The 22849-nt window shown below is 41.4% G+C and overlaps 1 protein-coding gene across 4 annotated transcripts; it reads left to right on the forward strand.

The window, feature by feature from the left end:
* Window positions 1-19: 19 nt before the first annotated feature.
* si:ch211-79k12.1 (uncharacterized protein LOC568891 homolog) lies at window positions 20-22021 on the forward strand. 4 transcript variants are annotated; one of them, XM_061775756.1, is made up of 7 exons: window positions 20-209; window positions 2795-2916; window positions 7452-7650; window positions 9179-9324; window positions 13440-13581; window positions 16478-16703; window positions 20198-22021. In XM_061775756.1, exons 1-7 carry the CDS (start codon window positions 203-205, stop codon window positions 20289-20291), a joined length of 936 nt encoding a protein of 311 aa, XP_061631740.1. In that variant the 5' UTR covers window positions 20-202; the 3' UTR covers window positions 20292-22021. The 4 variants fall into 4 exon arrangements, with proteins under 4 accessions (XP_061631740.1, XP_061631738.1, XP_061631741.1 ...); XM_061775754.1 differs by lacking the exon at window positions 20-209 and adding an exon at window positions 2367-2458; XM_061775757.1 differs by lacking the exon at window positions 20-209 and adding an exon at window positions 2367-2458 and having other exon boundaries at window positions 16577-16703.
* The last annotated feature ends 828 nt before the right edge of the window (window positions 22022-22849 follow it).

Raw genomic sequence — 22849 nt, forward strand, 5'->3', positions numbered from 1 at the left:
ACCAGGATGGTTTCATTACAACTAAGTAAGACAAATGTAAGGAATAATAATGAATTATGACTTTGTCGGGGCGGCACGGTGAGTACTGGTTGGCGTATCTGCCTCACAGTTCTGAAGACCAGGGTTCGAATCCGGCATCGCCTGTGTGTAGCTTGGATGTTCTCCACGTGCCTGCGTGGGGTTCCTCTCACATCCCAAAAACATGCATGGTAGGTCAATTGAAAACTATTTAATTGAAAATTATCTTTAAAAATAAAGGTTGATTTTGACAGTGTTGGCGTCTGCGTTGCTGACTTGACTAGAAGTCAGCAACACTGCCGCCTAGCGAATGGAGGGACGGGCCTTCACACACGTGTGAATTTTCTCCATTTGTGTGCGTGTCAATATCTTGAAAACTGCGTTACCTTTTGTCCCCAAAATAAATGCGTGTGGCCGCTTATCCACAAACGCAGCTTCAACAATTCACAAGCAGAATGGAATAGTTACAAATGGTAAGTCATGATAACTGCACACACAACATAAAAAAAACAACAACGTGTAAATCGCGGATATATTTGTGTAAATCATTTTGAGACAAATCTCTCCCCATACGCATTTCATCATCATAGTTATTTTCGAGATATTGTTGCATGCATCCATCAATTTTAAATCCCCATCTATCAACTATGCTATCACCCAGAGGTGTTTCTGGCCCATTTCTCGGGATGCTCAAACACCCTAAATTGAATCCCAGCACCCCTAAAATTTCTATTTATTGTACATACATACATTGTTGAAACATAATATTTTAACAACAAAATTACAGCACCCCCTTGGCTCAAAAATGGTTTGTTGCAATCTCCTCAACTGGGCTCTGAGCTGGCTCCCTGCACAGAGCAATACGCTGCCTTCCAGTCATATGCATTGATAGTGTAAGTGGCTTAAACCAGTAATTTATAACATTTACCACTCAATACCAACACACTATTAGCATGACCATTCCTCATTTTTGCTGCGTTTAATGTTGTTAGGAGTTCGCAGATGTTTGTTTTCTCACAAGGAAAGATTATTTCAGGTGGTCTGCCAGTGGCATCTGCCTGATAGAGGGCACAAGAGCGCCGCCCTACCACACATGTAGTTGTCACCATATTATTTTCCTTGAAGACAAAAACAAACTGATAGTAAAATAAAAATATATTACAATATTTGAGTGTTATCCATTCCACATGCTCTCACGTGATACGTTATATGTGTTTAAATGCATTTGATTGTTTTAAAAGTGTGTTTAAAGACCTTGAAAATTTTTTATGTATAGTAAATATTATAAAACATGCCCAGGGTGTATTTTGCAGTTTCCCTACAATAGAGGCAGCTTTACTCTATTTATATGTACCAGTATATTTATTTTTAGACGAGGAGGATAAAAAGTATACAGCATAAATAGATAATGCCGAGTTAAGTTGTTTCATTCATCGCTGCCTCTTTTTTGAAGAATTGTTGACTGTCTGTCAAACTGCTGCTTATTGTGTAGTGAGTTGAGGTGAGTTCACTGCCACCATGCTGTGCTTGTATCGCAAATTTCTGCTCGCAAGTCAAAGCAAGGAGTCGTCCGAACAACGGCTTGTATCTCGAAACACTCGTATCTCCGGGCACCGCTGTACAGTGAACCCTCAGTATCCATGCAAAAATACACGTGTAATTGATGCCCCAACATAAAGGTTTATAATGCCACAGATGGCGGCAAAGCATTGTTTTCTATGAGACAAAGTCTGACTAAATGAAACTCCTCACTTCACTTCCTTGGCACCAAGCTGCCCCAAGATAGCACCCAAACAATATTCTTATATTAGATATGGCTTTGACCTGAGGGCTAAAATAGCCACTCGGTCAGTTTTTCAACAAATCATAGAGGATAGGTTAAAAAAACAAAACATCAGCCAATTTGTGAATTTGCAAATATGCGGGCATTCACACTACTAAAGTAAATCACTGATAGCTAAAAAGACGACTTAATTATGACAACAAAGTATTTACTTTTCATCAGTACTGAAAGCTGCAATCTTGTCAGGACATTTAAGGCAACAAACAAAGAGAAACCACGCACAAAACAAAGTGCAACTAAAAACCAACAGGTGGAACGCTTACAAGCCACGCTGCATCATTTTACTGCTTGTATAAGCAATTTTTAGCTTTATGCACATTATTAGTTTCAAAGTGGGTTGTGAAAACACAAAGGGTGGCTATAAAAATGGACTCAAATGATTTGAGATGACTTCGCCTCAATTCAAGGGGCGCGATTGACTTGACTCTCCCCATTGGTAAGCCACACCTCCTCCAGCGCTCTATAAATACATGTTCATTAGTTTCGCTTTCAAACAACCAGCCAACTTTGTGTATTCAAACAATTGGCAAGCTGAACTTGAAGCAATGGATGCAACATTTGTTGTTTTCCAGCTGGTAATGGCCTCCATAGTTCATGGTAAATATAGTTTTGCTCGACAAAATCTCCAGCAATTCTTCTTTTTTATTAATATTCTTGTTAATCAAGTACCAAGAATTTAAAGTTCCTTTAACTTTAGGTGAAAATGTGTTTTTTGTGTATCGTAAACGACAATGTGATGACAATACATTATATATTTTGCAACTAGAGTTCTATTATAGTTACCTTGAAATATAGATGATTCTCTTTCGAATGGAAGAAGCTGTTTTGCGACTGTGCGACTGGAATTGGTCCCCAGAGCGGTGTGGTACTGGTAGCTTTCCACCAAACATAGTAGTTTAGGAGTTACATCATCTTTTTTTTTTCTGTTTGCAGGTGCGTTGCTCATTCGAGGCCCGAACCAGAACATTATGGAAGGTGACAGCGTCACGTTGGAGTGCCTGTACTCAGACAATGCGTTCAACATCAGTCGGGTGAGGTTTGAAAGCTTCTCTGAGGTGAGCTATCTGGCCAACGTGCTGTTTAAAATGCTCCTCAAGCCTTGTAAAGAAAGGTTAGTTCTAGCCTTGTAAAGAAAAGTTAGTTCTAGCTAGTGACATTCAGTTTATAATAATAATTATGATTTTAAAAACACAGTCTGCCACAACAATTTAGCCTAGGTGGGGGGCAGCAGTGCCTGGCAGCCCTGGCACTCCATCGTGACCTGGCATTCATAATAACAGGGGGGGAGGTGGGTTCTCACGAGCCTCTTTGTCTTTCACCTTCTTTTCTCACTCCCTTCTAGAAACTTTGTACTGTTTGACTGTTCAATAAATAACCATTATAATACTAAGAAACCACAGCGGCATCTTAAAAACTCCACTGTGACACAGTAAAACTGTCCCGTCATAAAAGGGATAGAGATCCACCATTCTCTTTGACCTAACAGCCGAACTGGACAAAAAAAAGCTACTGCCCCCAAGCCCTCCAAATCCTCTTTACGGTATTTTTCTCTGTACTTATTATCCAAACCCTCCATCCATCCATTTCTTCCACTTATCCGAGGTCGGGTCGCAGGGCAGTAGCTTTAGCAGGGAAGCCCAGACTTCCCTCTCCCCAGCCACTTCCCCCAACTCTTCTGGGGGGAGTTCCCTGGCCAGATTCTCCAAGATTGGTCCTCCAAATCTCACTGTTATTGCCCTCATGAGCATTGAAGTCGCCCAGCAGAACGATGGAGTCCCCAGCGGGAGCGCTCTCCTGCACTCCCTCCAAGAACTCCTAAAAGGGTGGGGACTCTGAACTGCTGTTTGGTGCATAGGCACAACCAACAGTCAGGACCCGTTCCCCCCCACCCGGAGGCGGAGGGAGGCTACCCTCTCGTTAAAATATATTTAAAATGTCATACTTAGGAGATATTATCTTATTTTGTGTGTATATTTTCCTACTTACTAAAGTTATCCTGTCGTGCGTGAGTGGGGCAACTTGTTGCAGAAATATTTTTGAACCCAAGTCAATTTTAAACAATTATTTCAGTTCAATTCAGATCAGGTCAATTAAATTCAGTTTAATTAAACTGCCCCTACACAGCAGCAAAAAGACAGGAGGCACAGGGTGAGACCACAGTCAAAGGCACACACAGGGAAATACACCACTCTAAGGATGGCAAGACAATTTCAGTTTTCCAGATTATTATTAATTTTGGTACTACCTGTACCAGTGTACTCTGAATTAAATGCAGTAGATCCTTGATAGAATGGACTAATAGGGGATTAGCCAATTTTCAGTTACATTGAAGCACTTTTTTTTTTTGAGATCATATGCACTCATAGTACTGTTCAGTACAAAATTATTGTTTTGTAGTTTTTTTTCGTGTACTAAAATGCCCTGTACAGTACCAAATTATTATAAATAAGTATAAAAACGGCGGCACGGTAGACAACTGGTTAGCACGTCTGCCTCACAGTTCTGAGGACCGGGTTTCAAATCCCGGCCCCGCCTGTGTGGAGTTTGCATGTTCTCCCCGTGCCTGGGTGGGTTTTCTCCGGGCACTCGGGTTTCCTCCCACATCCCAAAAACATGCATGGTAGGTTAATTGAAGACTCTAAATTGCCCATAGGTGTGAATGTGAGTGCGAATGGTTGTTTGTTTCTATGTGCCCTGCGATTGGCTGGCGACCGGTTCAGGGTGTACCCCGCCTCTCGCCCGAAGATAGCTGGGATAAGCTCCAGCACGCCCGCGACCCTAGTGAGGATAAGCGGAACGGAAGATGAATGAATGAAAGTAAAAAAAAACAGTTCAAAAATGTTTTGAAGTTTCCTATTTTATCCAAACTAACCATGGCGGTGTGGTTGGTCATGGTGACATTGTTGACGTACAGTAATTAGCGTGCTTCCTAGTTCCAAATCCATTGCCAAAGGTGAAGGGCTTGACAAAAAAAAAGTTACTGTACCAAAAATAGTATGTTCCAGACTCCAAAGGCTTGTGTTTGTATTCCTCAGAGTTAACGCCGCAGCCATGCCGTTCTCTTTCTGCAAGTGCTCTATGCACAATAGACAATAGATAGAACCATCGTCACACGGCAACCACGTCAATGCCTCACAATCAACAAGGACGCCACGTAGGCACGGGAGGCACGTCTTATGAAATTGGATCTAGTCATATTGTATATCTGTGACACAGAAATATGTTAGTCTCATTCTCTGCTTGCATTGCACCACAGCGCCAGTAAACAACAGCGGCCGAATCTGGAACTAACAGACTTTGTCAATGGCTTTTAAAGTGACAAATGGAAACTATTTTTGGACCTTTGTTCAGACCCGATGGTCCTTTTTAGCCGATATCCGTTATGTTGCGTTCTGTTTTATCGACGTTTGACTGAATAACAATACAAATGGCTTTTGCTTCACCACAGTGCCATCTGCTGAATCACTTGAGCCACTGCACCACTTTCCTTGAACACTCAATCAATACAGTATTTTTTTGCCATTTAAAATGTATGTATATAATGTATTTTGAAACATATTTTCATGTATATTTTAAAATATATATACAATGTCCTCCCACTTTTCACGATTCACACAATTCTGAAAATGAACCTATAATTGCTCGTTTTTTTACACAGGCCAAAAATCACTGGCTGATATAAAAGTATTGCTTTGGCATCATCTTGTGGCGTCTTGATTTCAAGGAACTATTGGGAGAGACCGAAGAAGCTCTATTTAGTGAGGCCATTGCCCTATCTAATGGAAAAGTAATGCTTTGTTGACATCTTGTGGCAACTACAGTGGTGCCTTGAGATACAAGTTTAATTTGTTCCGCAATCATGGTCGCAACTGAAATGAATGATGATGCTATTAATCCATTCCAGCCTCCCTGAAACAAACAATTTTTGCAATGTTTTTTTAATAAAAATAAAAATAGCACGCTTTACTAATGTACTTGATAAAACAGCGTAATTACAAAATTGAATAGAAGGTAAAGAATGAAACACGAAGTTTTTGACACAATTTTTGCTTAAAATCAATATATTGTGCTGTGACTTCTGGTGTACGGGACTTGGCCACAGGGGGGTATTGCAATATGAAATACGAATCTACATGAAGGAGGTGGTCACAATCAGTAAGCTGCAGCAATATTGGTTGTCCTTCAAAGAGAATACAGAACATATGCCTGTGAGTATTGGTATATTGTCTGTCTACATATTTTGTTCCACCATTTGTGTTCAAAAATCAATTTCTTAAAGAGTTATGACACTGCGAGCCTGTCTCTGTCGTTTTGTATTGTTTGTTAGCATTAAGCTAAACAAACTTTTCTAAGGCAAAGCTATGTGGTTATTTTAAATATGTATAATGTAATTGTCTTTGATGTTTAGTTTGACAGTATACTATAAGTTGGAGTGGCAATAAACAGCTTGGAGCCCTTTTTTGACAAATTGTTCGATCTCAAATTTTCTCTCACAAGTCAAAGCAAAAAATCATCCGAACGACGTTTCGTGTCTTAAAAAAACTCCTAGGTTGGGTCACTCGTATTGCAAGGCACCCATCCATCCATCCATTTTCTACCGCTTATCCGAGGTCGGGTCGTGGGGGCAGTAGCTTTAGCAGGGACGCCCAGACTTCCCTCTCCCCAGCCACTTCATCCAGCTCTTCCAGGGGGATCCCGAGGCGTTCCCAGGCCAGCCGAAAGACATAGTCTCTCCAGCGTGTCCTGGGTCGTCCCCGGGGTCTCCTTCCGGTGGGACATGCCCAGAACACCTCACCGGGGAGGCGTCCGGGAGGCATCCGAATCAGATGCTCCAGCACCTCATCTGCCTCCTCTCGATGTGAAGGAGCAGCGACTCTACTCTGAGATCCTCCCGGATGACCGAGCTTCTCACCCTATCTCTAAGGGAGAGCCCGGACACCCTGCGGAGGAAACTCATTTCGGCCGCATGTATCCGGGATCTTGTTCTTTCGGTCACGACCCACAGCTCGTGACCATAGGTGAGGGTAGGAACGTAGATCGACTGGTAAATTGAGAGCTTTGCCTTTCGGCTTAGCTCCTTCTTTACCACAACGGACCGATACAAAGTCCGCATCACTGCAGACGCTGCACCGATCCGCCTGTCGATCTCCCTTTCCATTCTTCCCTCACTCGTGAACAAGACCCCAAGATACTTGAATTCCTCCACTTGGGGCAGGATCTCATCCCCGACCTGGAGAGGGCACGCCACCCTTTTCCGACTGAGGACCATGGTCTCAGATTTGGAGGTGCTGATTCTCATCCCAGCCGCTTCACACTCGGCTGCGAACTGCTCCAGTGAGAGTTGGAGATCACGGCTTGATGAAGCCAACAGAACCACATCATCTGCAAAAAGCAAGGCACCATTATTGGCAATTATAAACCTTTCAAATGGGGGTGTCAATTACTTGAGGAGTTTTGCTATTCACATTTGAGTTCGGGGAACACTGTATTTTAATAGCTCTCATTTAATATAGTTGAATACATCTTTTTGTATTTAGTTTTTGATATATTTTACTTCACGTTTCCTTTCCCCTGTCTTTTACCTGCACAGCTCCTCAAGATGTGGCGCCCAGTGTGGCCGACCTCTTGGTGCTTTTACGACCTGAATGTGGAGCAGGTGGATGACAAAATGGTGTTGCACGTTCCCCATGTTGCCCACTTTGCGGAGGGGTTCTTCCGCTGCGTGTCGGACGACCACACGCTGAGTGCACCGAACAACGCCTCCAAGACGCTGTCCTTCAAAGTGCACTGTGAGTACTACTGTGTGCATGCAGGAAAGGATCGCTTGCTGCTCCTTTTTTTTTTTTTTTTTTTTTTGCACAAATCTTGGGACACGTACTGCTGCTGAATCTTAAAGAAAACATATTATGAACAATTTACTTCTTAATTGCTTGTATCCAAACAGTGGGGTCTCGAAGGTGCTTTCTCACCTGTCAGTTGTGAAGTTGCACAACCAATCTAAATCTTTTGTCAGCTGACTATTCTTTAAAGTGTTTTTGTGAGTGGGTCAGTCTGAGTTACAGTATGGCTAATTTACACTTATCCACAGGTTTTTTGCAGGGTCAAAAACATGTCCTCCTCGGATGTTAGAATTTCCTGTATACAGACTGTCACAATATGGCAGAAAAACACTACTATTTTCTAAATGAAGCTCCTCAACTCCCTTCAACATAGTTCCTTGGCACCAATTGCTACTTTTCTATTTGCCAAGGCTTTGGCGGCAGCTTATGATTTCCTAGGATATTCCACCAAGAGCACAAAATATGCAAATAGGTAATTTAGTTCAGCACACACACAAAAGGTGAATAACAAACTGTGAATTGGCGGGGTTTCACTGTACATATCGCAATAGTGCCAAACAATATAGTTTCTCCTCCCATGACTTGGCCGTTTACAACTTTGTGGAAACAGTTTGGTGTGGAAGAAGCCTGTCAAACACATTTACGATGAACTGGACTGTAGACTGTATAAAACACTCTTCCATATCTTGTAGAAATGGAAGCTTCTATATCTCCCAATATTTTTGCTCGTGCAGTGTATTTGGGGAGTAGCAGACATTAATTGACAGTCACAATAAAGGGGGAAAAAACATGGTTTTGTTTTTGCTCCTGTCAAGGCTAGCGGATTGTAATCCCAAGATAGTGTTGTTCATATTTGCGGCCCAGCAGGCATTAAAGGAACACTTCCAGTCATGCAGCGCTCTCCTGAGTGAGGGACACAGAAACACATTAATAATTAATAATAGAATAAATATCCATGCACTGCACTCACAGGCAGCAGCATGACTGTCTCTCTTTTGTTTTGCTGATTCAAATTCTTTCCCTCCTCAGCAGGAGATCAAATTTATCAGCGCGCTTTGTGTTTAACGACATCCATGGCACGACCGTTTGGACTAAAGGCGTCCTCCATCTTCTCTGTGGCCGTCCAATCGACCCGGGGGGCTGCATGATATCCTCCTCGGTCTCATCCTCGGCCTCACGGGAGGAATCAATAAGAAGTTGAGATTAGACCGGAGCGAGAGGACAGTGAGGATGAGGGCCTTGCATTGAGATGGAGGAGAATATGAGCCATTATTCACAACACTTCTTCTCAATAAGTCTATAAATGTACCATCATTATTGATTATTCCAGATTGTGAGTCACCAAGAGTCTTTCTTACTTGAGTTTATCATACTCTGAACAAGGGATAATAAAACAAAAATGTTTAGCTTTTGGCTTGGGCTCCCTCTACTGTAAACAAAGCCAGTCTGCTTGATCCTATTGTATGTTTGATTGTAGATCTGGGAGAGGTGCATCTATCCAGGGAGGGCTTCAGCAACTTCATCGGTCTGCCACAGGAGCTTCGCGTACAGCGAGGAGATGACGTGGTGCTCAAGTGCTCGGCCAGCTCCTCGGAAGAGCCCGACTATTGCTGGTACAAGGAGGTGAGCCGGGAAATGAATGAATTTACATGGACTCTTTATTTAGTCCCTACTTTGTTCCAGCCATGTCATCATTTTCTCCACTATTTTCCCCTGTCAAGCTGCCCCTTTGCCTTTTGCCTTCGTCACGCTTGGCTGACCCTACTTAAAGAAGGGATGGCCTAATGAGTTTCGGACAAGCGGGAGGCGACCTTAAAGCAGTCATGCGGGTAGATTTGTAATGATGTTTTCTTTTGACTGTTTGGCAAAACAAACAATGAATTATTCAAATGCTACGCTCAAGTCGACGCTCGAGGGAAATTAATGTCACAATATGACAGTGAATGTGCCAAGATGGCAAAAGTTGATGAATTGGCAGATGCATGAGAGCTTCAAAGTCAACATCAGAGGCCAGGCAGACAATACAAAATGTCAAATCAATAACCGTATTGATTTTGAGTGATATCGGATAGGGTCAAAAGTCAAGGGAGCGTCGACATCATCATGCAATTCTTCTTCAAGCCAAAATTACCGTGGGAATGCTCAGTTGCAAATCAGTACACAAGAATCCTTGCTCATGCAGCAAACTATCTTGCAAGTTCTTATTATTATCATTTTACCTGCAACCCTAGTGAGGATAAGCGGTGTAGAAAATGGATGGATGGATGGATGGATGGCTAAATTAACGATTTAAACTTCCAGGTTTTTACAATAAATTTAATGAGAAAATGAGAAATAAGAAATAAAATACTAATAACTAATACTAAAATTGTATACTGCACTTTTTTGATACTTTTCATTTGATGAAAACGACATAATGTATGAAATAAAAACAATGAATACAAAAATAAATGATATGAATAAAATCAATTTAGTAAAATATTTAAAACTTCAATTCTTACAATATATTCTGTACAAAAGTGAACTCGACAAAGTTATAAAAACGGAATACAATTAAACATAAAAATACAATTAATAAAATACATTTGATGAAAAATATAATATATTTTATAAATAAAATCTATCCATCCATTTTCCGCACTGCTTATCCTCACTAAGGTCGTGGGCGTGCTGGAGCCTATCCCAGCTGACTCTGGGCGAGAGGAGCCAGCCAATCGGAGGGAAAACATAGACAAACAACCATTCGCACTCACATTCACACCTACGGATAATCTAGAGTCTTCAATTTACCTACCGTGCATGTTTTGGGATCTGGGAGGAAACCGGAGTACTTGGAGAAAACCCCCACAGACACGGGGAGAACATGCAAACTCCACGCAGCCGAGGCCAGATTTGGCCCGGTCCTCAGAACTGCGAGGCGGTTGTGCTAACCAGTCGTCCACTGTGTTGCCCATTTGATAAATTCAATAAATTAAATCAAATATTTTAAATTCATATGTGTACAGTACGGCACGGTGGACGACTGGTTAAGAGCGTCTGCCTCACAGTTCTGAGGACCGGGATTCAATCCCTGGCCCAGGCTGTGTGGAGTTTGGATGTTCTTCCTGTGCCTGCGTGGGTTTTCTGCGGGCACTCCGGTTTCCTCCCACATCCCAAAAACATGCATGGTAGGTTAATTGAAGACTCTAAATTGCCCATAGGTGTGAATGTGAGTGCGAATGGTTGTTTGTTTGTATGTGCCCTGCGATTGGCTGGCAACCAGTTCGGGGTGTGCCCCGCCTCCTGCCCGATGATAGCTGGGACAGGCTCCAGCACTCCTGCGACCCTTGTGAGGATAAGCGGCTCAGAAAATGGATGGATGGATGTGTATTTGCCACATTCTACCTTCAGCGTGCCCGATCTCCTCCGATCTTGAAACCTAAGCAGGGTTGGTCCTGGTTAGTACTTGGTTGGGAGACCACCTAGGAATACCAGGTTACTGGGGGTTGGGCAGTAGGCCAATCATCTTCTCCCATGAAAAACTACAGATTACAGAAACCACAATTGCAGCCTAATGTGCCTCATGTCACTGAGAGCTCTCAACTACTGTAAACTGAAACAATACATATTTTTTTCTTACGCTGAAGATTATAATGAATTCGATTAAATATTGAATCTTAAAATGTATAAAATTTAATGAAAAAATATAATGAATTAATTTGAAAACATAATAATATTTTCAAATAAAATGTAAATTAAACAGTTTACCTTTGTATTATAAATGTAGGAAAAAATAAAATATACAATTATGCAAGATATAATACATCAAATAAAGAATAATTATCATAATATTTTCTCTCCAGCTCTCTGATGAGGTGAGTCTAGAAAAAAATAAATTATGTTTTTCCCAAAGATGACATTATTGTCAGACAAGCAGTCATGCGAAAAGGATCACCACGTTTTTAATGAGTCAATCCTTTTAATTTGCTTGTTAAAGGGTCAGTCTAATTCTGGGTTGTCGTCAGATTTACAATACCTGCTCCAGTGCAGTGTTGTGAATTATGGCGTGTGTGCTTTCTTGTAGGTATTCAGTACCTGCCACTGTCCTTGCTTCCTGTCAGCGTGACTGACAGCCCTGCGGCAGCGACTGTCAGTCCCGCGGTCAAGAAAGCGACGGGGAGAAGTGTTTAGTTGTGTATTTGAATGCGCGTTATCTACGTGGTAGATTTAGGGCAGGCAGGGAAGCGGCATCCCAGCATGCCGTTTTGATAGACAGCAAACCGTGGGCACAGCAGCCCGGCGGTAATGACAGCAAGACACAGACACAATCGGGGCCGCTTGCTTTGCCAACCCACAGATTTGCATACAAAATACTGCTTTGGCCAAACCTGGCCTTTTTTTTTCCGGGAGTGTTGGGAGGGTGGAATCCTCTTAATTCTGATCCATTCAAATTGAAATGGTCTTTCTTGGCAGGCATCGCAGCTCCCAGGAGCCAAATCATTTGCATGGTGTAATGTCTTTTTTGGGGTTTGTTTTGTTGCTCCTTAACGCCACCTCCACATTTGTTTGCGAGCTTATTTGTTTGGAGCGCCGTCTCATAATCGTGATGTTATTTCTGTGTCAGAATCTATCGCTTGCTCCCTCGCCATCTCATTACGCCTCATGTCGCCCGTTTGTATGTTGTTGTTGCTCCTGCCTCGCTCTCTGCAGACGGCGGCGTTATCTAGGTTAGTGACTTGCGTATGTGTTTCCCCGCTATATCGCGGTTCATTGTTTGCGCCCCTGGCAAAATTGCTAATTTCTAAACATTTTTTGTGGGTTTTTACAGGATACGGGCAAGTAAAAATTTGGAGTTGGTTGCTTTCAGTGTAGTATCACATTGTGTCACAACATGCTAGGCAGCACTGAGGTCTATCAACCGGGAGAGAAGGGGAAAAAGAGGGCGCCCCTTCATTCCAATAGATAGTGTAGTAGTTGTTTATGACAGCTTTGTCGTTGTGTCGTGTTGTTACCACGGCAACCAAAGTGTCTCTATAAATCTGTCAACGTTTTAGCCCTCATCTTAGCATATCTAAGGAGTCTTGGCAATTTAAAACATAGATAATATTCTTGTAGTCTAGCAGTCTTACCACGTATGCCTGTGAGTATTTTTGTCTGCTGTGTCTATACGTGTTGCTGTTCCATGTGTGTTAAAGCCGTAGTTGTTTGAAGGTTTATAATTAACGTAACATATATGAAAATTTGCGTTAGCATGCCGTCTATGGCGTTTTGCATTATATATTAAAATTCGGCGGCACGGTAGTGACTTGTTAGAGTGTCTGCCTCACAGTTCTGAGGACCAGGGTTCAATCCCCGGCCCTGCCTGTGTGGAGTTTGCATGTTTTCTCCAGGCACTCCGGTTTCCTCCCACATCCCAAAAACATGCATGGTAGGTTGATTGACAACTCTAAATTGCCCGTTGGTGTGAATGTGACTGCCAATGGTTGTTTGTTTGTATGTGCCCTGCGATTGGCTCAGGGTGTACCCCGCCTCCTGCCCGATGATAGCTGGGATAGGCTCCAGCACGCCCGCGACCCTAGTGAGGAGAAGCGGCTCAGAAAATGGATGGATATATCGGGGTCTGTTTTATTGATGTTCCACTGTACCTGCAAAAGGCAGCAAACAAACTACAGTGGGGCTTTGAGTGGCCTGACTTATGAATTTTTCCAAATACGGTGGGTCAACTTTTTTCTTTAACTTTCTGTTCATGTTCCCTTCAGGGTGATGACTGGATCCTGCCATCGTCCGTGATAACACTAAAGAAAGTGAGCGACATGGACAGCGGCGTGTACACGTGCACAGTGGAACATCCCACAGCGTTGCTCGAAAAAATGCGCAACATTAGCCTGGTTGTTCTGCCTGGTAAGAAAAACAAGGTCTACATATCAGTGTCCTGTGAGGGGCAACAAACAACCATTCGTACTCACATTCACACCTATGGGCAATTTAGAGTCTTCAATTAACCTACCACACATGCTTTTGGGATGTGGGAGGAAACCGGGGTCCCTGGAGAAAACCCACCCAGGCACGGGGAGAACATGCAAACTCCACACAGGCGGGGCCGGGATTTGAACCCCGGTCCCCAGAAATGTGAGGCAGATGTGCTAAACAGTCTTCCACTATAGAAACGAAGAGCAGCTTTCTCAAAAGTGCTCTTGATTCCTCAAATGAGCAAGGAGAAAGCCCCAATGGACAGGAAGATACACCAGCATCACAATATCTGAAATGAAAATCAGTATCTCATAGGGGCAGAATGGTATGCCAAAACACATGGTTTGGTACGTACCTTCGTTTTAAGATGATGGTTCGGTTCAAATTAGGTAAACCAAACAACATGCAAAAAAATGCACCATGCAAAACATCTCTTGTGTAAACAGAGACACATTTTCATTTATGAAGAAACATAAAATAACTGCAAACTGCTAATGAAATTGAATACAATATATGGAAGATTCTCAAACAAATAGATAGAATTTTAAAACAAATGTTAAAGACGTCATAAAAAGTTAGGGGTATTGGGCGTACAGGTGAAATTTCAGGATGAACCTAAAATGCATCCCACTTAAACGATTTGTATAACTCCCGAAATAGTGGTGCTTTGAGATACGAGTGACACAACTACCAAGTTTTCGAGGTACAAGCTATTGTCTGGATGATTTTTTTGCTTGTTTTTTTTTGTTTAATTGCTAACAAACAATAAAAAACGGCAATGATGGGCTGACAAATAGGACCGGTGTTGCGGAGTTATAACCCTTTAAGCAACCGCTAGTTGAACACAAACAGTGGAGCAGCACATGTAGACAGATAATATAACAGTATTTTAAGGCATACTGTATATTTGCTATTGTCTCTGGAGAAACAACACATATTACTGCAGCTTACTCGGAAGTTTTAACCGTCTCCATGCGTCTCTGTATGTCTGTATAAACTGCCCCCAGGTGGCCAAGGCACACACACACACCAGAAGGAGCAGCACAATGTCCATTGAATTGAAGAAAAAAAAAAGGCAAAAACTGTTGAATTATTTGCATTCTATTTAATTATGTCACTACTGTATGTTTTTATAAATAAAAAACATTATAGAGTGCTATTTTTCTCATTAAAAACACATTTCAGAATTGTTCGTTATTTTTGGAGAGGCTGGAGAACATTTTTGAGAACATGTCAAGAATACCTGCGATTGGCTGGCGACCAGTTCAGAATGTACCCCGCCTCTTGCCCAGAGTCAGCTGGGACAGGCTCCAGCATGCCCGCGACCTTAATGAGGACAAGTGGTAGGGAAAAGGAATGAATGAATGTCAAGAATAAAAAGATCTAAAAAATAGTAAATAAAAAAAAAAAGTCATTGACCATCCATCCACATCCATCTATATTCTATGGAGCTTTTCCACATTGTAATTCCTATCCCATCTGACTTTGGGCAAGTACACCCTGAACTGGTTGTCAGCCAAATGCATCAATTCATTTATTGCTAATTTACCCCACGTTCATAAACAAACAGCCCAACTGACACAATTTTTCATCAGTTTTCAACTCCAAACTGTGTGGCGTAAACGGCTGCTGTACTAAGATGCTCCCTTTCCGCCTCCTCCGCAGGGATGTAGAGCTTTATTCTGTATGAGGGTAATGAAATGTGAAAGTCGTCCGAGTCGCTTCAATTAGAAACACGGGTGGTCTTGACGGCTGCTGTCCCGCCGGACTGACGGTTTGTCTCTGTCCCAGCGGGCAAATTGTCTTATTTTTCACTGAACGCTAATACTCGAGCCCCAGCGCTAATTTCATTACAACATTCCCGGCTAATCCAATTAGGGCGCCTCATCTGTCTCCATCATCTTTATCGGTGACCTGTGAGAGGACTGCAGTGTTCCTATGCGCCGCCCTTTTTGAAACTCTACTACCCGGTAAAAGTGTCATTAAGCTAGTCTGCGTTGTTTATTATGGGGGAGATGGTACGACTGCGGCAATTGACTCCCGGTTCGCCGTCGTGCCAAAGTGTTTCAGATCACTTTCCCGGGAGCGCATCTGCTAATTAAACAGGAAATCACTTGGGGATGCTGATAATGATTTTTCATCCTTGAAGGGCTCCGGAATGTCTCATGTCGCGACTTGTGCTGGAAAGCCACCAGGTAAAATCGTTAAAAATGAGACCTCTGCGAATATTCCTGGTGAGAACTGTTCATACAAATATTTTGGTATTTTACAAAAAGGCCCTATTAGGGCTGCAACTAACGATTATGTTAATAATCGAGTTATGTGTCAATGATTTTTTTTAGATTAATCAATGAATCGGATAAAATCACTTTATTCAATAACAGGACATTATTTCAAAGTGACAGTGAAGAGAATGCACAAACATAAATTGATTATTGTATTTTGTATTCATGATTGGCAGTATGGGGGTCCATCATCTGGTGCTACATCCCTGTTAACCAGTATTATAATTTCTTTCTTTTGCATTTTGTCTCAATGATTGCATTGTGAAGTTATTTCTTCATTTTAAAATATTTATATAATATGATAAGTCTTGTTAAATAGCAAGCATGTCCTCATTTTGTTCATTTTTTTACTAATGAAATTTACAGATACATGCTGCTCATTGGATGGTGACGATACAGTAAAATCAGACCATTGGTTTGCTGTAACATGTTCGAATTCACCACCACCAGTGCTCAATTGACTTCTTTCTTTGGCATTTCAGCTCAAAGACTCTCACCATTTTAAGGGAATTTCAATTTTCTACTTTTAAAATATCTTACAGGGAATGTTTCAAATGGTATGTTGGGGTTGCTACGATATGCGGGGGAAGCTCAGGGCATCGTTGACCTGACACCTCACACTCTACGGCTCCGATCCGCAGAGAACGCCAATTGGTTTGAAACCCACAGCGGCCATCTCGTGCTGATGACCTTCGGCCTCCCGGTGCTCGCCGCCGTGTTGAGTGCGTGCATATACCACAGGAAGAAGAGCGCCAAGAGAAAACCCATGTAAGGACACCTACTACCTTATTTAATTGCCCTTACGGGATGAATAGACTATCTATCTATCTATCTATCTATCTATCTACCTACCTACCTACCTACCTACCTACCTACCTACCTACCTACTCGACTGTTGATCCTGCTTTTACTGCTTTATTCAATTCTGTTTTCCCAACTCAGCCTCTCATAAAGCTACGCGATTAATCTTAATGTTCAGCGAATCATTGTATTTGTACGGTAATAAAGTCTGATTTTATGAGAAGTCCTCATCAAATTATGACTGTTATTCCAAAGTTATTCTCGTAACATTGCAAAGTTATTCTCGTAACAGAATTTTTTTCCTCGTAAAAGTGTGACTTTATTCTTTGTATCTCAGAAAAATCTGACTTTATTCTCCTAGTTAATTTTTTTTTGGTATAAAATTGAGATTTTATTCTCATAACATTGCAACTTTTTCTCATAAAATTACTCATTTATTATTGTAAAATTACGTTATTCCCACAACAGTACAATTTTATTCTTGTAAAATTGAGACTTTCTTTTCGTAAAACGACGACGTTATTCTCATAAAACGAAGAATTTATTCTCATAACATAACATTACTTTTTTCCCCTCAAAATGCTAGAACTTCAGTCTCATAATGTAACTTCATTCTCATCACATTCCGACTTTTTTTCTTGGAAAATTACAATTTTATTTTCGTAACATCACCATTTTTTTCTCATAAAATTAGAACTTCATTCTCTTAACTTTGCAACTTTTCCACATAGAATTGTGACTTTATCCTTGTAAAATTACTCAATTCTCCTAACATTGCAACGTTTTTTATTACAACTTTAGTCTCGTAATATAACTTTATTCTTGTAACATTACCACTTTATTTGTGTATAAAATGTAAAATGAAAACTTTTTTCTCGCAAAATCACAACTTCATTCTTATAAAATTACAAATCACATCACATTTGTCTTAAATATTTCAAATTTAGTCCCACAATATTTTGTTTTTCACATAAGAGTTTATTATTGTTAAAATTCAAATTTTATTCATAAACTGGGGACTTTTTTCTCTTAAAATAAAACAATTCAATTTAACATTACAACTTCTTTCTGGTAAAATGACAACTTTATTCTCGTAAATGTAAATATTTTTTTCCCCATAAAATTGAGACTTGATTCTTGCAACTTTGAAAAAAATTCTCTCATTATTCTTTCAAAATGATTACTTTGTTCCTCATATAATGACAACTTTATTCCATCATTGTGATGATTGCACGACTATGTTCATAGTCCCCAACTGTCCTTTGTAAGACGTTCCAGAAGAAAACGTGGCTTAGCCTGCTATAGTATCGTATAGAAGCTAACCTTTCTGCAGAGTGCATATAAGTGCTTGTCCACGTCAGCCCTGTTTGTGTTGTCTTGTTCTGTGTGTAGCGTCTATGTGCATGTGTCTGTGCGCTGAATATTAAAGTGGATCTCAGCAGGTCCGTCCGACCCGACCGCCCTCGCCTGTGCGCTTCTGCGCGCCCTGCCGCCGCTGACCTATTAACAGCAGCTTGAAGTCATTGGTACTATTTGAAGTGTAAAAAGCACCCTGGCAGCGAGACATTAATGGAAGTCACGTCAAAGTTGCCCGGCGACAGCATGTTAATGTGCACCGTGACCCCTTCCGCTGCTTCGCTCATTGACCTCTTCTCCAAATGTGCTGAAAAATTTGCATTTTCATAGGAAATTTCCTGATTCATGCATATTTATGGTGAATAAGAAAATGTATCCAACTTATCGACCCTTTCCAGTGAAATGAATCCCAAAAGAATTATTAGCATTAACATTTCTGATACTGCATACTTTTATGCCCCCGTTCTATCTTATGTGTCATAATCCTAATTATTTACTGTATAAAGAATTAAAAAAACTGCGATTGACTGGGGAATGGTCCAGGGTGTACCCTTGCATAAAGTCAGCAGCTCCAGCTCACCTGTGACCCGTGGCGCCATAAAAAATAGAATTAACATTTTATTGTTTTTGCTACGACCAGTCGGCCGTGCTAATACATGGAAAGCATGCACAGAAAGAGAAATGCAACAGCTCGGTAAATGGCAACTTTCCCTCCTTTACTTTACTCTAAAATTGTGAGTGATCCTGTAAAAGCAGATTTTTTTCACTTTTTTAATATCCATCCATCCATTTTCTGTACCGCTTCTCCTCTCTAGGGTCGGGGGCGTGCTGGAGCCTATCCCAGCTGTCATCGGGCAGGAGGCGGGGCACACCCTGAACCGGTCGCCAGCCAATCGCATGGCACATAGAAACAAACAACCATTCGCATTCACATTTATACCTATGGGCAATTTCGTCTTCAATTAACCTACCACGCATGTTTTTGGGATGTGGGAGGAAACCGGAGTACCTGGAGAAAACTCATGCAGGCACGAGGAGAACATGCAAACTCCACACAGGTGAGGCCGGATTGGAACCCGGGTCCTCAGAACTGTGAGGCACATGTGTTAACCAGTCGTCCACCGTGCCGCCCACTTTTTTAATATTTGAAGTATTTATAGTTTTTTTTTTTAGTTGTATTCCAAGATTTTCATTTTTTTCTTCTAAAATTGAGCCTTTTACACCCACGACTTTGTCATCACTTTTTTTCACAGAAAACATATTTTGGTATTATGAGAGTTCTTCTTTCTTGAGACACCTTTTTAATTGTATTATCACTATTATTATTCTCGCAATCTTACAACCCGTCTTGTCAAATACTTTTTCTCGTAAAATTGTGACTTTTTTTCATTATAATTCCCCCCTTATAATATTACATTACCGTATTCTAGTATTGTAACAATGTATTCTCGCAATATACGATATTTTTGTAAAACACCCCTCTTAAATTGAAAAAAAAATAAAAAATAAAGTCTCGTAAAATCCTGACATGATTATGACTCGGAATAATAGTACAGATTTTCGTAAATGCCGACTTTTAATTAGCGAACTGTGATGCAGACGTGCTGACCAGTAGCTCACCATGTGGCCTAAATTTTCAAATGAAAATTTCGTGAATTTCGTTAGATTGACGTGGCAACACATTCAAGCTGAAATCTGATTAGACACACAAAATCTAACATCCACGAACGAATACAATTTCATGAACAAATGCTCGAATTTAGGTTGCAAATGTAGGCCAGTGCTTCTGATAGTGTTTTGGGCCGCAGCGATAGCCTGACCGTAATGTCATTGATAAGGTACCATTACTGCGTTACAGCAAAACCTATCAATTGTCTGTAATTTTAGCTACTTTTGTAATGTCTCCCAACAAAGAATAATTCGGGGTTTGAAGACTAGTTACTTCTCATGGTTCCTTACCAGGGCCATTTGCTACATTTGCTTGTCCATCCATGACTTAGTTAGCAGGCTTGTGTGCATGTCCAGAAGAGATCCATAGCCTAGAAAGTTCCCTCAGGTACTTTCAGACTCCTAATCACGCCCACCTGTCTTTTTGGCTTCCGTAGTGATGACCGGTCCCAGACCAAGCCCATCTACAAGGACAGCACAGAGGCTCTCCACTCAAACAGCCGAGACAAACAGCCTCTCGTCGCGGTGTGACGGCCGCGGCGAGGATGGAATGGAAGGAAGATGGAGTGCGCGGCCAGAGAGTGACGGATGGTGTCGGGTGGCTACTTAAGAGCGACCCAGATGGTTATAGATGAGCGAGGCTATAGGGAGGGCAGAAATCGAAATAAGTAGCTTGCAAAAAAACCCCACAAAAAAACCAGGGGTGAGTGATTGCTTTGCGGGCGCTTGCGGGGGTGGGCCGTGGCCGTGGACAAAAGGCGAACAATTTTCTCCCTATTTATTCCGCAGCGTGGAAGGTGATGAGCTATCGGCTTTTTAGCATTGTTAGCTGGGGATGTATCTGGTGGGTGTGCACTTCAGAATCTTTCGCTTTCACTTTCTCGAGTGTTTCAAACGCCAAGATAATGTGGGACTTTGATTTCTGCATGAGATCTTCATCTGGTTCCCAGAACATCATTTAACTCTTTTTAAGCTGCTTTTTACAACCTTTGCACCGTCAATTGCTGATTTCATGGAAGACTTTTTTTACTCACCGCCCACATTCTGTGCATATTAAAGTGCATTATGAATAATAATCACATTAATGTACAATCAGTGGTGGGCGGCAGCTTGGGATCCATGTGGTGACGCATTTGAAGCGGCTCTCTTTTCCCACCATAGAAAAACCCATAGAAAATATTTGCTTTAAACGTGGGGGAATATTGTATTGTAGATCTTGTCTGTCTCGTGCCTTGTCATTGAGTCATTCCCTTTTATTTAAATTTAAAAAAAACAAAAAAACTCATTTTCAGGTATCTAAATTGTGATAAATAATATGGTCCAGGGAAAGAATTCACCATAATTCTATTCTTTCAAGTGAAAATGAGGAAGAATCCTATCATTGTCCTTCTGTTGCCTGTCTCCTACATTCTCGTCATTGGGTCGGTCGCCTTCCCCCGACAATATTTCATTTTGTTTTCCATCTTCCGGTTTTAAAACTGACAGTCGAGTCCAGGGTAACATTTTCAATCTGTCAGCTAAACCACTAATCAAAGCAGGATTCCCAACATTATACAACTCTTACCTGTCTCCTCCTTTCTCGTTCGCCATTGGGTCTTTCGGATTTTTTCTCAACGGACAAATAATCAGGCTCAGGCTAAACTGTGACTAATAAGTATAAAAATAATTTCATGACTGTGACCATGAATCCTGCCACTGTAACCTTGATAACAAGCGACGCTGAACAATGTGATCGTGTTGCCGGAAGTTATAATATAGGGAATACACAAAAAAAGCCAAAGAATACAGAAGAGAAAACACGGCCACCCCCATTGACGCTCACTGAACCGAGGTCACACGAGCTACGCTGGAGGCATATTTAGCGCAAAATTGGTTGAATTACAAATTCTTCAGCGGGCATTTGAGTGTCGGGCTTTTTGCTGAATCAAGGGGAAAAATGACAAATGGAAAAGCAGTGATGTAATGAGTGTCCAATCAAATTGCTGATATGTATCAGATTGCTCTAATATTTCCTATACTACCCCGAGGGGCCATAGTTGCATGGTACACATCGGGGATATGCTCTAATGTCCTAATAGTTCTCATTTCTTTCATAGTTCACTTGTCCTCATTGATTGACTCACAGTCAGGCGTGTGGGGTCCGTTTTGAACTGGCGCTTCACTTCCCAAATATGGTTTCTTGTCCAATAAGCAGATTGCACTGGAATCCATGACTCTTTGAATGTTTGCTACTTGTTAAATAAAATGATTTGCTGAGCAGAGACTTGTGATGTTCAAAATTTCACACGCATTTCAATGTAGTTGCTGGCCTGCATTTACTCCTGTTCATAACTGATCTGTGGATGATTAGCTCCAGTCACACACGGCAAGCTTTTTCACAGCAGTGCCATTTTCTGGATATGATGAGTTGAAAACTCTAAATTCCCCGTCGGTGTGAATGTCAGCGCGACTGGTTGTTTGTTTCTATGTGCCCTGCGATTGGCTGGCGACCAGTTCAGGGTGTACCGTGCCTCTCTCGCCCACAGTCAGCTGTGATAGGCTCGGGCACGCCCGTGACCCTAGTGAGAATAAGCACCACTTTTTACTTACTTTCTGTTTAGTTAGCAGGCTACTTCCAGATTCTAACTAACTAACTAATGGTTGTGCTATTTGCATGGCACTAGTTTTTTATTTGCTTGTCCATCCATGACTTAGTTAGCAGGCCACTTCCTGGTTCTATCTGGTGCTAGGCTACTTCCTGATACTAACTAACTAGTAGTTATTCACAATTCCAAACTTAAAAAATGAATTGCTCTTTGACCGTGTCCCTCAAAAGTGAGCATTATTCTCTTTTGGTACAGGCAGAATTGTTCATACGGCTCATGTATTTTTTTAGTGTTATTAGATGTGTGTGCAAGTGTAGCTAATAGAAAGTCACACATTAATACACTCAGTACAAATAACACTTTGTAGAGAAGTCAGTTAGCCTTGGAAATATGCCCTTTTATTAGAAGTGCAGGCAGCCAAAGTAAATTCGGTTTGTTCCAATTCTCCCTTCCTTCCCGAAAATAACCGTCACGGACCACAAGTTCATCTTTTTAATTTTACAC

The sequence above is a fragment of the Phyllopteryx taeniolatus genome, chromosome 6, assembly GCF_024500385.1.
Source record: "Phyllopteryx taeniolatus isolate TA_2022b chromosome 6, UOR_Ptae_1.2, whole genome shotgun sequence".
NCBI lineage: Eukaryota > Metazoa > Chordata > Actinopteri > Syngnathiformes > Syngnathidae > Phyllopteryx > Phyllopteryx taeniolatus.

Bases quoted from the DNA above. Each gene is read 5' to 3' on its own strand.
- si:ch211-79k12.1 (XM_061775754.1), top strand. From the start codon at position 2,407: ATGGATGCAACATTTGTTGTTTTCCAGCTGGTAATGGCCTCCATAGTT. The intron at 9,325-13,439 runs GTGAGCCGGGAA...TGTTCCCTTCAG, and splicing joins ACTATTGCTGGTACAAGGAG to GGTGATGACTGGATCCTGCC. The intron at 16,704-20,197 runs GTAAGGACACCT...TGGCTTCCGTAG, and splicing joins AGCGCCAAGAGAAAACCCAT to TGATGACCGGTCCCAGACCA.